Source organism: Heterodontus francisci, unplaced genomic scaffold, assembly GCF_036365525.1.
Source record: "Heterodontus francisci isolate sHetFra1 unplaced genomic scaffold, sHetFra1.hap1 HAP1_SCAFFOLD_323, whole genome shotgun sequence".
Lineage (NCBI taxonomy): Eukaryota > Metazoa > Chordata > Chondrichthyes > Heterodontiformes > Heterodontidae > Heterodontus > Heterodontus francisci.
The window spans coordinates 2,011,370-2,026,433 of NW_027141078.1; the positions used below are offsets into that span (position 1 = coordinate 2,011,370).

The following is a 15,064-nucleotide window of genomic DNA, read 5'->3' on the forward strand; positions in this document are numbered from 1 at the left end:
AGTTCCGCTCTCCATATCCCTCGGTTGGACCGCACTCAGAGCACTGAGCACAGTTCCACTCTCCATATCCCTCGGTTAGACCACACTCGGAGCACGGTGCACAGTTCCGCTCTCCATATCCCTCGGTTAGACCATACTGGGAGCACTGTGCACAGTTCCACTCTCCATATCCCTCGTTTAGACCACACTGGGAGCACTGTGCACAGTTCCCCTTTCCATATCCCTCGGTTAGACCACACTGGGAGCACTGTGCACAGTTCCACTCTCCATATCCCTCGGTTAGACCACACTGGGAGCACTGTGCACAGTTCCCCTTTCCATATCCCTCGGTTAGACCACACTGGGAGCACTGTGCACAGTTCCCCTTTCCATATCCCTCGGTTAGACCACACTGGGAGCACTATGTACAGTTCCGCTCTCCATATCACTCGGTTAGACCACACAGGGAGCACTGTGCAAAGTTCCACTCTCCATATCCCTCGGTTAGACCACACTGGGAGCACTGTGCACAGTTCCGGTCTCCATATCCCTCGGTTAGACCACACTGGGAGCACTGTGCACAGTTCCACTCTCCATATCCCTGGGTTAGACCACACTGGGAGCACTGTGCACAGTTCCAGTCTCCATATCCCTGGGTTAGACCACACTGGGAGCACTGTGCACAGTTCCGCTCTCCATATCCCCCAGTTTGAACGCACCTCGGAGCACTGTGCACAGTTCTGATCTCCATATCCCTGGGTTAGACCACACTGGGAGCACTGTGCACTGTTCCAGTCTCCATATCCCTCGGTTGGACCACACTGGGAGCACTGTGCACAGTTCCGCTCTCCATATCCCTCTGTTAGACCACACTGGGAGCACTGTGCACAGTAGCACTCTCCATATCCCTCGGTTCGACCACACGTGGAGCACTGTGCACAGTTCCGCTCTCCATATCCCTGGGTTAGACCACACTCGGAGCACTGTGCACAGTTCCGCTCTCCATATCCCTGGGTTAGACCACACTGGGAGCACTGTGCTCAGTTCCGCTCTCCATATCCCTGGGGTAGACCACACTGGGAGCACTGTGCACAGTTCCGCTCTCCATATCCCTGGGTTAGACCACACTGGAAGCACTGTGCACAGTTCCGCTCTCCATATCCCTCAGTTAGACCACACTGGGAGCACTGTGCGCAGTTCCCCTCTCCATATCCCTCGGATGGACCACACTCGGAGCACTGTGCACAGTTCCGCTCTCCATATCCCTCGGTTAGACCACACTGGGAGCACTGTGCACAGTTCCCCTTTCCATATCCCTCAGTTAGACCACACTGGGAGCACTGTGCACAGTTCCCCTTTCCATATCCCTCAGTTAGACCACACTGGGAGCACTGTGCACAGTTCCGCTCTCCATATCCCTCGGTTAGACCACACTGGGAGCACTGTGCACAGTTCCGCTCTCCATATCCCTCAGTTAGACCACACTGGGAGCACTGTGCACAGTTCCCCTTTCCATATCCCTCAGTTAGACCACACTGGGAGCACTGTGCACAGTTCCGCTCTCCATATCCCTCGGTTAGACCACACTGGGAGCACTGTGCAACGTTCCCCTCTCCATATCCCTCGGATGGACCACACTCGGAGCACTGTGCACAGTTCCGCTCTCCATATCCCTGGGTTAGACCACACTCGGAGCACTGTGCTCAGTTCCGCTCTCCATATCCCTGGGTTAGACCACACTCGGAGCACTGTGCTCAGTTCCGCTCTCCATATCCCTGGGTTAGACCACACTGGGAGCACTGTGCTCAGTTCCGCTCTCCATATCCCTGGGTTAGACCACACTGGGAGCACTGTGCTCAGTTCCACTCTCCATATCCCTGGGTTAGACCACACTGGGAGCACTGTGCTCAGTTCCGCTCTCCATATCCCTCGGTTAGACCACACTCGGAGCACTGTGCACAGTTCCGCTCTCCATATCCCTGGGTTAGACCACACTCGGAGCACTGTGCACAGTTCCGCTCTCCATATCCCTGGGTTAGACCACACTGGGAGCACTGTGCTCAGTTCCGCTCTCCATATCCCTGGGTTAGACCACACTGGGAGCACAGTGCACAGTTCTGCTCTCCATATCCCTGGGTTAGACCACACTGGGAGCACAGTGCACAGTTCCGCTCTCCATATCCCTGGGTTAGACCACACTGGGAGCACAGTGCACAGTTCCCCTCTCCATATCCCTGGGTTAGACCACACTGGGAGCACTGTGCACAGTTCCCCTCTCCATATCCCTGGGTTAGACCACACTGGGAGCACTGTGCACAGTTCCCCTCTCCATATCCCTCGGTTAGACCACACTGGGAGCACTGTGCACAGTTCCGCTCTCCATATCCCTCGGTTGGACCACACTGGGAGCACTGTGCACAGTTCCGCTCTCCATATCCCTCGGTTAGACCACACTGGGAGCACTGTGCACAGTTCCACTCTCCATATCCCTCGGTTGGACCACACTGGGAGCACTGTGCACAGTTCCGCTCTCCATATCCCTCGGTTAGACCACACTGGGAGCACTGTGCACAGTTCCGCTCTCCATATCCCTCGGTTGGACCACACTGGGAGCACTGTGCACAGTTCCGCTCTCCATATCCCTGGGTTAGACCACACTGGGAGCACTGTGCACAGTTCCCCTCTCCATATCCCTTTCTATACTAATGTAACAGTCTGGAGTTGGGTCTGAACAGACTGACACCTGTTACTAAGTTGCTTCACATTTCAGAGCTGCGTTTCTTAATGCCACACATTTCTGAGCTGTGTTTCTCTTTTCTTTCAGATCGAACGGCTGATGAATGTCCCGCTCCACATCGCCTGTCTATGATGTGTGAGCTGAAGTATGGGGAGCTCTGTGATGATGACGATGATTGCTATGCCTGGCAGACCTGCTGTAACACCACGTGTGGGAGACGATGTGTCCATGCGCTCCGTCACAAGGGTAAGTAAGCAATGGAACCATTTCCCGCTCCTGCAAGTCCAGCTCCTCGGTGATGGAGGGAATGGAGAGGGACTGGTGGAGTTGTTGGGGTGAGTGGGAGCTGAGTTCCACATTAGAGACATCACACTGAGCTGTGTAACTCTGTCCACCGAAGGCACTGTGACCTTTCACCCTCTGGATAGCAAGCTCAGAGTCCAGTCTCTAATGAGATGGAGGACTTCTCTCTCTGACGTAAGCTCTGAATGATTGAGATCAGGAGAAGGCCATTCAGCCCCTCCCTCCTGCTCCGCCATTCAGTAAGATCAGGGCTGACCCTGGACCTGCGCTCCAGTTTCCCGGCCAAGCCTCGTAAGCCTCTATTCACTCAGAGTCCAAGAATCATTCAATCTCAGCCTGGTGTATACTCAACGATGCAGCATCCACAAGCCTCCGGCTACCCAGGTCAACCTCAGACGCAGAGGGATCCTCTGTCTGTCTCCCAGTGAGGTCCACATATCCGCCAGCTCCCCGGCCCCAAAAACCGCACCCCCGCCCAGCTCCCCAATGACCGTCTTCAGCCCGATCTCAGTGAGCGAGTAATCAATATGTGGAGGGAAGGTGTAACTGAAGCACTTTTTCTACAGGTGGTGAAGGAAGATGCCCGGAAGCTTCGAGAATGTCTCACGTCTGCACAATGAGCTTTAACACCCAGTGCCACAACGACAGCAGCTGTGAGAGTTGGCAAAGTTGCTGCAATGCCAGCTGTGGAAACAGATGTGTGCCCAGGTTCATTACCAGATGTAAGAGACCCTGATCATTTACTCTGTATCTAACCCCCCGTACTGTTCCTGTCCTGGGGAGTGTTTGATGTGGGACAGTGTAGAGGGAGCTTTACTCTGTATCTAACCCCCGTACTGTACCTGTCCTGGGGAGTGTTTGATGGGGGACAGTGTAGAGGGAGCTTTACTCTGTATCTAACCCCCGTACTGTACCTGTCCTGGGAGTGTTTGATGGGGGACAGTGTAGAGGGAGCTTTACTCTGTATCTAACCCCCCGTACTGTACCTGTCCTGGGGAGTGTTTGATGGGGGACAGTGTAGAGGGAGCTTTACTCTGTATCTAACCCCCCGTACTGTACCTGTCCTGGGAGTGTTTGATGGGGGACAGTGTAGAGGGAGCTTTACTCTGTATCTAACCCCCCGTACTGTATCTGTCCAGGGGAGTGTTTGATGGGGGACAGTGTAGAGAGAGCTTTACTCTGTATCTAACCCCCGTACTGTACCTGTCCTGGGGAGTGTTTGATGGGGGACAGTGTAGAGGGAGCTTTACTCTGTATCTAACCCCCCGTGCTGTACCTCTCCTGGGGAGTGTTTGATGGGGGACAGTGTAGAGGGAGCTTTACTCTGTATCTAACCCCCCGTACTGTACCTGTCCTGGGGAGTGTTTGATGGGGGACAGTGTAGAGGGAGCTTTACTCTGTATCTAGCCCCCGTACTGTACCTGTCCTGGGGAGTGTTTGACGGGGACAGTGTAGAGGGAGCTTTACTCTGTATCTAACCCCCGTACTGTACCTGTCCTGGGGGTGTTTGATGGGGGACAGTGTAGAGGGAGCTTTACTCTCTATCTAACCCCCCGTACTGTACCTGTCCTGGGGAGTGTTTGATGGGGACAGTGTAGAGGGAGCTTTACTCTGTATCTAACCCCTGTACTGTACCTGTCCTGGGGGTGTTTGATGGGGGACAGTGTAGAGGGAGCTTTACTCTCTCTCTAACCCCCCGTACTGTACCTGTCCTGGGGAGTGTTTGATGGGGACAGTGTAGAGGGAGCTTTACTCTGTATCTAACCCCTGTACTGTTCCTGTTCTTGGAGTGTTTTCTAGGACTGTGCAGGGATACTGATCGTGTTTCTCTCTATTCCACTGTTGCCTTGTGTCTTCCAGCAACCCAGTGTCCCGCCTCCAGCCGATTGGATGCCTTCTGTTCGATGAAGCTGGGAGACAAGTGTGAGAGTGACGCTGACTGCTTGGCCTGGTCATCATGCTGTGATGCTGGTTGTGGAAAGAGATGTGTTCCTCGCTTCTTCATGGCCAGTGAGTAGCTTGAAGGGTCTCCCGAGTAGATTTAGTAGATCTGTGGGTTCAGCAGAGGCCGGGAATAGAGCCTGGGCTTTGCCTGCTCTGTGTGTGTGAGGCTCAATACCACACGGGGTGTGGGATCAGGTTGTCCCAGCGCAGGCCGGGAATGGAGCCTGGGCCTTTCCTGCTCTGTGTGTGGTGCTCGGTACCACACCGGGTATGGGATCAGGTTAACCCAGCGCAGGCCGGGAATGGAGCCTGGGCCTGTCCTGCTCTGTGTGTGTGGTGCTCAGTACCACACCGGGTGTGAGATCAGCTTAACCCAGCGCAGGCCGGGAATGGAGCCTGGGCCTTTCCTGCACTGTGTGTGTGGTGCTCAGTACCACATGGGGTGTGAGATCAGGTTAACCCAGCGCAGTCCGGGCATGGAGCCTGGGCCTTTCCAGCCATCTGTGTGTGGTGCTCAGTACCACATGGGGTGTGAGATCAAATTGACCCAGCGCAGGCCGGGAATGGAGCCTGGGCCTTTCCTGCTCTGTGTGTGGTGCTCAGTACCACATGGGGTGTGAGATCAGATTGACCCAGCGCAGGCCGGGAATGGAGCCTGGGCCTTTCCTGCTCTATGTGTGTGGTGCTCAGTACCACATGGGGTGTGAGATCAGGTTAACCCAGTGCAGGCCGGGCATGGAGCCTGGGCCTTTCCTGCTCTATGTGTGTTGGGCTCAGTACCACACCGGGTGTGGGATAAGGTTAACTGAAGCCCAGGCCGGGAATGGATCCACTTGCTGTGCTGCCTCACCACAGACCCCGATTAAAGAGATCTGGCTTCATTCTCGATGAATGGGTTCCCAAGTGTGACCCGTTATTTCGGGTGCACCCAAGGGATCCTGCATTAAGTGGTTCCCGAGGTAGACTCTCGTTTACAGACACCCTGTGGGAGTCTCTTATTTACTGTGGCTCCCGAGGGAGACTTTCTCCATCAGACAGATCTGGAAGCTTCACTGACCCCTGATTTCTGTATTCCAGAGGATAACACCTGTCCTGCGCCCCACCGTCTCTCTCCGATGTGTGACCTGAAACTCGGAGGCCAGTGTACGGGAGACGATGATTGTGATGCTTGGCAGACCTGCTGTGACACCAAATGTGGAAAAATCTGTATCGCTAGTTTCATGGATAACGGTAAGCTGAGAAACTGCAGACCGAGGAGGAGGAAGAGAGAGCAAGTGAGAGACAGACAGAGAGAGAGAGAAGTAGTCAGTGACAGGAGGACTGACACAGAGAGAAAGAGAGACAGAGACAAGTAAAGAGAGTGAGAGAAAGAGAGAAAGAGACAATGAGAGAGGGCCCGAGAGAGAGAGGCAGAGCTAGAGAGGAGAGAGACAGAGTGCAAAATGGAGATGGCGTGAGATAAAGAAAGGGACAGACAGTGCAGCACTCCCTCACTACTGACCCTCCGACAGTAAATCTTGATTTCCTGTGTGTAACTCCCTCCTCTTATCCACTTTGGTGGGTAAAACAATCATGCAGAGTATTTCTTAAAAGGTGAGGGATTGAGAAATGTTGATGTCCGCAGGGACCTGAAAGCTGTCATGTAGGTGCAGCAAGCAATGAGGAGGGCAATTAGTTGCTGGCCTTTATTGCAGACGTATTTGAGTACAGGAGTGAAGATGTCTTGCTGCAATTGTATAGAGACTTGGTGAGACTGCACCTGGAGTATTGTAGACAGTTTTGGTCTCCTTACCTAAGGAAGGATATACTTGCCATAGAGGGAGTGCAACGGAGGTTCACCAATCTGATCTCTGGGATGGAGGGATTGTCTTATGAAGAGAGATTGAGGAGACTGGTCCAATATTCTTCCGCATTTACGAGAATAAGAGGTGATCTCATTGAAGCATACGAAATTCTTACAGGGTTCGACAGAGTAGATGCAGGAAGGATGTTTCCACTGGCTGGTGAGTCTCGAACCAGGGGACACAGTCTCAGAATAATGGGTCAGTCATTCGCGACTGAGATGAGGAGGAATTTCTTCACTCAGACAGTGGTGAATCTTTGAGTCTCGAGAGCTCTGTGGGGTAGAGAATTCCAGTCTTTGAGTATATTCCATTGAGAGATTGTTAGATTTCTAGATATTAAAGATACCAAGGGATTTGGGGATAGTGCAGGAAAATGAGGTCAGGATCAGCGATGATCAATGTGGATAGTGCAGCAGGCATGATGTGCCGAATGGCCTACTCCTGCTCCAATTTCCTATGTGCCTATGTTCCTAAATTAGAACGTAATTCTCTTGCAGATGAAGATGACGAATGTCCGACCTCCTACCGAGCGAGGAGGATCTGTGGCAAGAACTCGAGCGAGCCCTGTAACAGTGACGAGGACTGCGGTTCGTGGAAACAGTGCTGTGATATCGGCTGTGGGAAGAGATGTGTCCACTCCTGGAACAGTAAGGAAAAGCCCGTAACCCTCAGCTCCACAACATGGACTTAGCTGGACTGTCACAGCCGAACGGCAGACCGAAGTAGCAGTGATCCACTCAGCAGGTCCTTGCTAATAGGACTAGACCCAGGTCTCCAGGTCACTGTGTCTGACAGGGCCCCACTCTCCGGGACACTGTGTCTGACAGGGCCTCACTCTCCGGGTTACTGTGTCTGACAGGGCCCCACTCTCCAGGACACAGTGTCTGACAGGGACCCCACTCTCCGGGTCACTGTGTCTGACAGGGCCCCACTCTCCGGGTCACTGTGTCTGACAGGGCCCCACTCTCCGGGACACTGTGTCTGACAGGGCCTCACTCTCCGGGTCACTGTGTCTGACAGGGACCCACTCTCCGGGACACAGTGTCTGACAGGGCCTCACTCTCCGGGTCACTGTGTCTGACAGGGCCCCACTCTGCGGGTTACTGTGTCTGACAGGGCCACACTCTCCGGGTCACTGTGTCTGACAGGGCCTCACTCTCCGGGTCACTGTGTCTGACAGGGCCCCACTCTCCAGGACACAGTGTCTGACAGGGACCCCACTCTCCGGGTCACTGTGTCTGACAGGGCCCCACTCTCCAGGACACTGTGTCTGACAGGGACCCACTCTCCGGGTCACTGTGTCTGACAGGGCCCCACTCTCCGGGTCACTGTGTCTGACAGGGCCTCACTCTCCGGGTTACTGTGTCTGACAGGGACCCACTCTCCGGGTCACTGTGTCTGACAGGGCCCCACTCTCCGGGTCACTGTGTCTGACAGGGCCTCACTCTCCGGGTTACTGTGTCTGACAGGGCCCCACTCTCCAGGACACAGTGTCTGACAGGGACCCCACTCTCCGGGTCACTGTGTCTGACAGGGCCTCACTCTCCGGGTTACTGTGTCTGACAGGGCCCCACTCTCCAGGACACAGTGTCTGACAGGGACCCCACTCTCCGGGTCACTGTGTCTGACAGGGCCCCACTCTCCAGGACACTGTGTCTGACAGGGACCCACTCTCCGGGTCACTGTGTCTGACAGGGCCCCACTCTCCGGGTCACTGTGTCTGACAGGGCCTCACTCTCCGGGTTACTGTGTCTGACAGGGCCCCACTCTCCAGGACACAGTGTCTGACAGGGCCCCACTCTCCGGGTCACTGTGTCTGACAGGGCCCCACTCTCCGGGACACAGTGTCTGACAGGGACCCCACTCTCCGGGTCACTGTGTCTGACAGGGCCTCACTCTCCGGGTTACTGTGTCTGACAGGGCCCCACTCTCCGGGACACTGTGTCTGACAGGGCCCCACTCTCCGGGTCACTGTGTCTGACAGGGCCTCACTCTCCGGGTTACTGTGTCTGACAGGGCCTCACTCTCCGGGTCACTGTGTCTGACAGGGCCCCACTCTCCGGGTCACTGTGTCTGACAGGGCCCCACTCTCCAGGACACAGTGTCTGACAGGGACCCCACTCTCTGGGTCACTGTGTCTGACAGGGCCCCACTCTCCGGGTCACTGTGTCTGACAGGGCCTCACTCTCCGGGTTACTGTGTCTGACAGGGACCCCACTCTCCGGGTCACTGTGTCTGACAGGGCCCCACTCTCCGGGTTACTGTGTCTGACAGGGACCCATTCTCCGGGTCACTGTGTCTGACAGGGACCCACTCTCCGGGACACTGTGTCTGACAGGGCCTCACTCTCCTGGTTACTGTGTCTGACAGGGCCCCACTCTCCAGGACACAGTGTCTGACAGGGACCCCACTCTCCGGGTCACTGTGTCTGACAGGGCCCCACTCTCCGGGTTACTGTGTCTGACAGGGACCCATTCTCCGGGTCACTGTGTCTGACAGGGACCCCACTCTCCGGGTCACTGTGTCTGACAGGGCCCCACTCTCCGGGTTACTGTGTCTGACAGGGCCCCACTCTCCAGGACACAGTGTCTGACAGGGACCCCACTCTCCGGGTGACTGTGTCTGACAGGGACCCATTCTCCGGGTCACTGTGTCTGACAGGGACCCCACTCTCCGGGTCACTGTGTCTGACAGGGCCCCACTCTCCGGGTTACTGTGTCTGACAGGGCCCCACTCTCCAGGACACAGTGTCTGACAGGGACCCCACTCTCCGTGTCACTGTGTCTGACAGGGCCCCACTCTCCGGGTTACTGTGTCTGACAGGGCCTCACTCTCCGGGACACTGTGTCTGACAGGGACCCCACTCTCCAGGTTACTGTGTCTGACAGGGCCCCACTCTCTGGGTTACTGTGTCTGACAGGGACCCCACTCTCCGGGTCACTGTGTCTGACAGGGCCCCACTCTCCAGGTTACTGTTTCTGACAGGGACCCATTCTCCGGGTCACTGTGTCTGACAGGGCCCCACTCTCCGGGTCACTGTGTCTGACAGGGACCCCACTCTCTGGGTTACTGTGTCTGACAGGACCCCACTCTCCGGGTCACTGTGTCTGACAGGGACCCCACTCTCTGGGACACTGTGTCTGACAGGGCCCCGCTCTCCGGGTTACTGTGTCTGACAGGGCCCCACTCTCCGGGTCACTGTGTCTGACAGGGCCCCACTCTCCGGGTCACTGTGTCTGACAGGGCCTCACTCTCCGGGACACTGTGTCTGACAAGGCCCCGCTCTCCGGGTTACTGTGTCTGACAAGGCCTCACTCTCCGGGTCACTGTGTCTGACAGGGCCCCACTCTCCGGGTCACTGTGTCTGACAGGGCCCCGCTCTCCGGGTCACTGTGTCTGACAGGGCCCCACTCTCCGGGTCACTGTGTCTGACAGGGCCTCACTCTCCGGGTCACTGTGTCTGACAGGGACCCACTCTCCGGGTCACTGTGTCTGACAGGGACCCCACTCTCCGGGACACTGTGGCGGACAGGACCCCACTCTCCGGGTCACTGTGTCTGACAGGGCCCCACTCTCCGGGTCACTGTGTCTGACAGGGACCCCACTCTCCGGGACACTGTGGCGGACAGGACCCCACTCTCCGGGTCACTGTGTCTGACAGGGCCCCACTCTCCGGGTCACTGTGTCTGACAGGGCCTCACTCTCCGGGACACTGTGTCTGACAGGGCCCCACTCTCCGGGTCACTGTGTCTGACAGGGCCTCACTCTCCGGGTCACTGTGTCTGACAGGGCCCCACTCTCCGGGTCACTGTGTCTGACAGGGCCCCACTCTCCGGGTCACTGTGTCTGACAGGGCCCCACTCTCCAGGTCACTGTGTCTGACAGGGCCCCACTCTCCGGGTCACTGTGTCTGACAGGGACCCACTCTCCGGGTCACTGTGTCTGACAGGGCCCCGCTCTCCGGGTCACTGTGTCTGACAGGGACCCTCCCTCCAGGTCACTGTGTCTGACAGGGACCCCACTCTCCGGGTCACCGTGTCTGACAGGGCCCCACTCTCCGGGTCACTGTGTCTAACAGGGCCCCACTCTCCGGGACACTGTGTCTGACAGGGCCCCACTCTCCGGGTCACTGTGTCTGACAGGGCCCCACTCTCCGGGTCACTGTGGCGGACAGGGCCCCACTCTCCGGGTCACTGTGTCTGACAGGGCCCCACTCTCCAGGTCACTGTGTCTGACAGGGCCCCACTCTCCAGGTCACTGTGTCTGACAGGGCCCCACTCTCCGGGTCACTGTGTCTGACAGGGCCCCACTCTCCGGGTCACTGTGTCTGACAGGGCCTCACTCTCCGGGACACTGTGGCGGACAGGACCCCACTCTCCGGGACACTGTGTCTGACAGGGCCCCACTCTCCGGGTCACTGTATCTGACAGGGACCCACTCTCCGGGTCACTGTGTCTGACAGGGCCCCACTCTCCGGGTCACTGTGTCTGACAGGGACCCACTCTCCGGGTCACTGTGTCTGACAGGGCCCCGCTCTCCGGGTCACTGTGTCTGACAGGGCCCCACTCTTCAGGTCACTGTGTCTGACAGGGACCCACTCTCCGGGACACTGTGTCTGACAGGGCCCCGCTCTCCGGGTCACTGTGTCTGACAGGGCCTCACTCTCCGGGACACTGTGGCGGACAGGACCCCACTCTCCGGGACACTGTGTCTGACAGGGACCCACTCTCCGGGACACTGTGTCTGACAGGGCCCCGCTCTCCGGGTCACTGTGTCTGACAGGGCCTCACTCTCCGGGACACTGTGGCGGACAGGACCCCACTCTCCGGGTCACTGTGTCTGACAGGGCCCCACTCTCCGGGTCACTGTGTCTGACAGGGCCCCGCTCTCCGGGTCACTGTGTCTGACAGGGCCCCACTCTCCGGGTCACTGTGTCTGACAGGGACCTCACTCTCCGGGACACTGTGTCTGACAGGGACCCACTCTCCAGGTCACTGTGTCTGACAGGGCCCCGCTCTCCGGGTCACTGTGTCTGACAGGGCCTCACTCTCCGGGACACTGTGGCGGACAGGACCCCACTCTCCGGGACACTGTGTCTGACAGGGCCTCACTCTCCGGGTCACTGTGTCTGACAGGGCCTCACTCTCCGGGACACTGTGGCGGACAGGACCCCACTCTCCGGGTCACTGTGTCTGACAGGGCCCCACTCTCCGGGACACTGTGTCTGACAGGGACCCACTCTCCAGGTCACTGTGTCCCTCGAGTTACCGAAACAGTTTCTCTTTATTTACTCTATCAAAACCCTTCCTGATTGTCAATGCCTGGATTAAATTTCCTCTTAACCTGCTCCGCACTAAAGGAGAACAATCCCAGCTTCTCCCAGTCTCTCCACAATAACTGAAATCCCTCATCCCTGGAACCATTCTGGTAAACCTCCTGCTCACCGTCTCGAAAGCCTTGACATTGTTCCTAATGTGCGGCCCCCGGAGTTGAACAGAGTCCTCCGACTGAGGTCTAACCACTCATTTCGAAAGTGGTTAATCAATAAGTGGCTTGCATTTGTACTTTATGCCTGTGTTTCTGAAGGCCAGGATGCTGTGTACTTTAATGATCTCTTGGTGTCTTCCTATAAAGAAAAGACGCAGCAGTGCCCATCGTCCAGCTCACTGAAAAAGGTTTGCAGCATGAAGCTGGGAGATGAGTGCGAGGAAGACGGGGACTGTGACAATTGGCAGATGTGCTGTGACGCCGGCTGTGGAAAGAGATGTGTCTTCAAATTCCACAAAGGAGGTCAGGAGGCGCACAGTTTGTGGGGGGATGGGCGGGGGGGAGGAAGCACACAGTTGTGGGGGGGTTGCCTAAGGACAGCAAAGGGAGCTTTACTCTGTATCTAACCCCCCGTACTGTACCTGTCCTGGGGAGTGTTTGATGGGGGACAGTGTAGAGGGAGCTTTACTCTGTATCTAACCCCCGTACTGTACCTGTCCTGGGGAGTGTTTGATGGGGACAGTGTAGAGGGAGCTTTACTCTGTATCTAACCCCCCGTACTGTACCTGTCCTGGGAAGTGTTTGATGAGGGACAGTGCAGAGGGAGCTTTACTCTGTATCTAACCCCCCGTACTGTACCTGTCCTGGGGAGTGTTTGATGGGGGACAGTGCAGAGGGAGCTTTACTCTGTATCTAACCCCCGTACTGTACCTGTCCTGGGGAGTGTTTGATGGGGACAGTGTAGAGGGAGCTTTACTCTGTATCTAACCCCCCCGTACTGTACCTGTCCTTAGGAGTGTTTGATGGGGACAGTGCAAAGGGAGCTTTACTCTGTATCTAACCCCCTGTACTGTACCTGTCCTGGGGAGTGTTTGATGGGGACAGTGTAGAGGGAGCTTTACTCTGTATCTAACCCCCCGTACTGTACCTGTCCTGGGGAGTGTTTGATGGGGACAGTGTAGAGGGAGCTTTACTCTGTATCTAACCCCGCGTTAGACTATATCTCCAACACAGAAGTCCTTGAAGCGGCCAACGCCCCCAGCTTATACACACTACTGAGTCAGCGGCGCTTGAGATGGCTTGGCCATGTGAGCCGCATGGAAGATGGCAGGATCCCCAAAGACACATTGTACAGCGAGCTCGCCACTGGTATCAGACCCACCGGCCGTCCATGTCTCCGTTATAAAGACGTCTGCAAACGCGACATGAAATCGTGTGACATTGATCACAAGTCGTGGGAGTCAGTTGCCAGCATTCGCCAGAGCTGGCGGGCAGCCATAAAGACAGGGCTAAATTGTGGCGAGTCGAAGAGACTTAGTAGTTGGCAGGAAAAAAGACAGAGCCGCAAGGGGAGAGCCAACTGTGCAACAGCCCCAACAAACAAATTTCTCTGCAGCACCTGTGGAAGAGCCTGTCACTCCAGAATTGGCCTTTATAGCCACTCCAGGCGCTGCTTCACAAACCACTGACCACCTCCAGGCGCGTATCCATTGTCTCTCGAGATAAGGAGGCCCAAAAGAACCCCCCGTACTGTACCTGTCCTGGGGAGTGTTTGATGGGGGACAGTGTAGAGGGAGCTTTACTCTGTAACTAACCCCTGTGCTGCACCTGTCCTGGGGAGTGTTTGATGGGGGACAGTGTAGAGGGAGCTTTACTCTGTATCTAACCCCCGTACTGTACCTGTCCTGGGAAGTGTTTGATGGGGGACAGAGTAGAGGGAGCTTTACTCTGTATCTAACCCCGTGCTGTACCTGTCCTGGGGAGTGTTTGATGGGGGACAGTGTAGAGGGAGCTTTACTCTGTATCTAACCCCCCGTACTGTACCTGTCCTGGGGAGTGTTTGATGGGGACAGTGTAGAGGGAGCTTTACTCTGTATCTAACCCCCGTACTGTACCTGTCCTGGGGAGTGTTTGATGGGGGACAGTGCAGAGGGAGCTTTACTCTGTATCTAACCCCCCGTACTGTACCTGTCCTGGGAGTGTTTGATGGGGGACAGTGTAGAGGGAGCTTTACTCTGTATCTAATACATCCACCTCATTGAAATGAAATATGATTTTTGACCCGGTCTTTAAGCCAATCTGCTTGTGGTTACCTTCCAGAGAATGACACCTGCCCTGCTCCCAGCCGTCTCGGACCCATGTGTGACATTAACTATGGAAAGGAATGCGATGATGATGACGATTGTGACATGTGGTTAACTTGCTGTGATGCTGGCTGCGGGAAACGATGCGTCCATCAATCTTACAGACACAGTAAGAAAGACTGCCCTTCCTGGATATCAGGAAATATCTATGTGGAGTAGTTACATTTTATACAAAGGCCTTCTCATCATGCTTCTGGAGTTACTGTGTTCAGTTCTAGGCACCATGCCTGAGCCAGGATATATCTGTCTGGATAGCACCCTGCACAGAATCATAGAAACATAGAAAATAGGAGTAGGAGTAGGCCATTCGGCCCTGCGGGCCCTGCTCCACCATTCAAAAAAGATCATGGCTGATCGTCTAATTCAGTACCCTGTTCCCGCTTTCTCCCCATATCCCTCGATCCCTTTGGCATTATTTAATTTATTTAACAACTTGGCCTCCACTGCCTTCTGCTGTAGAGATTTCCACAGATTCACCACCCTCTGAGTGAAGAAATTTCTCCTCATCTTGGTTCTAAATGGCATACCCCGTATCCTGAGACTGTGACCCCTGGAGTCCCCTGCCATCGGGATCATCCTCTCAATATCTAGCCTGTCTAGTCCTGTTAGAATTTTACAGGTTTCTA

The 15,064-nt window shown here is 55.8% G+C and overlaps 1 protein-coding gene across 2 annotated transcripts in view; it reads left to right on the top strand.

Annotated features, from left to right (window-relative positions):
• LOC137361965 (extracellular matrix protein A-like) overlaps positions 1-15,064 on the top strand; it is a 213,690-nt gene that overhangs the window by 99,431 nt on the left and 99,195 nt on the right. For both annotated transcript variants that reach the window (XM_068026561.1, XM_068026562.1), the window contains exons 20-26: positions 2,804-2,962; positions 3,586-3,741; positions 4,880-5,029; positions 6,041-6,193; positions 7,305-7,454; positions 12,442-12,597; positions 14,395-14,547. In XM_068026561.1, coding sequence (XP_067882662.1) covers positions 2,804-2,962; positions 3,586-3,741; positions 4,880-5,029; positions 6,041-6,193; positions 7,305-7,454; positions 12,442-12,597; positions 14,395-14,547 — 1,077 coding nt within the window. The remainder of the gene's footprint in view (positions 1-2,803; positions 2,963-3,585; positions 3,742-4,879; positions 5,030-6,040; positions 6,194-7,304; positions 7,455-12,441; positions 12,598-14,394; positions 14,548-15,064) is intronic.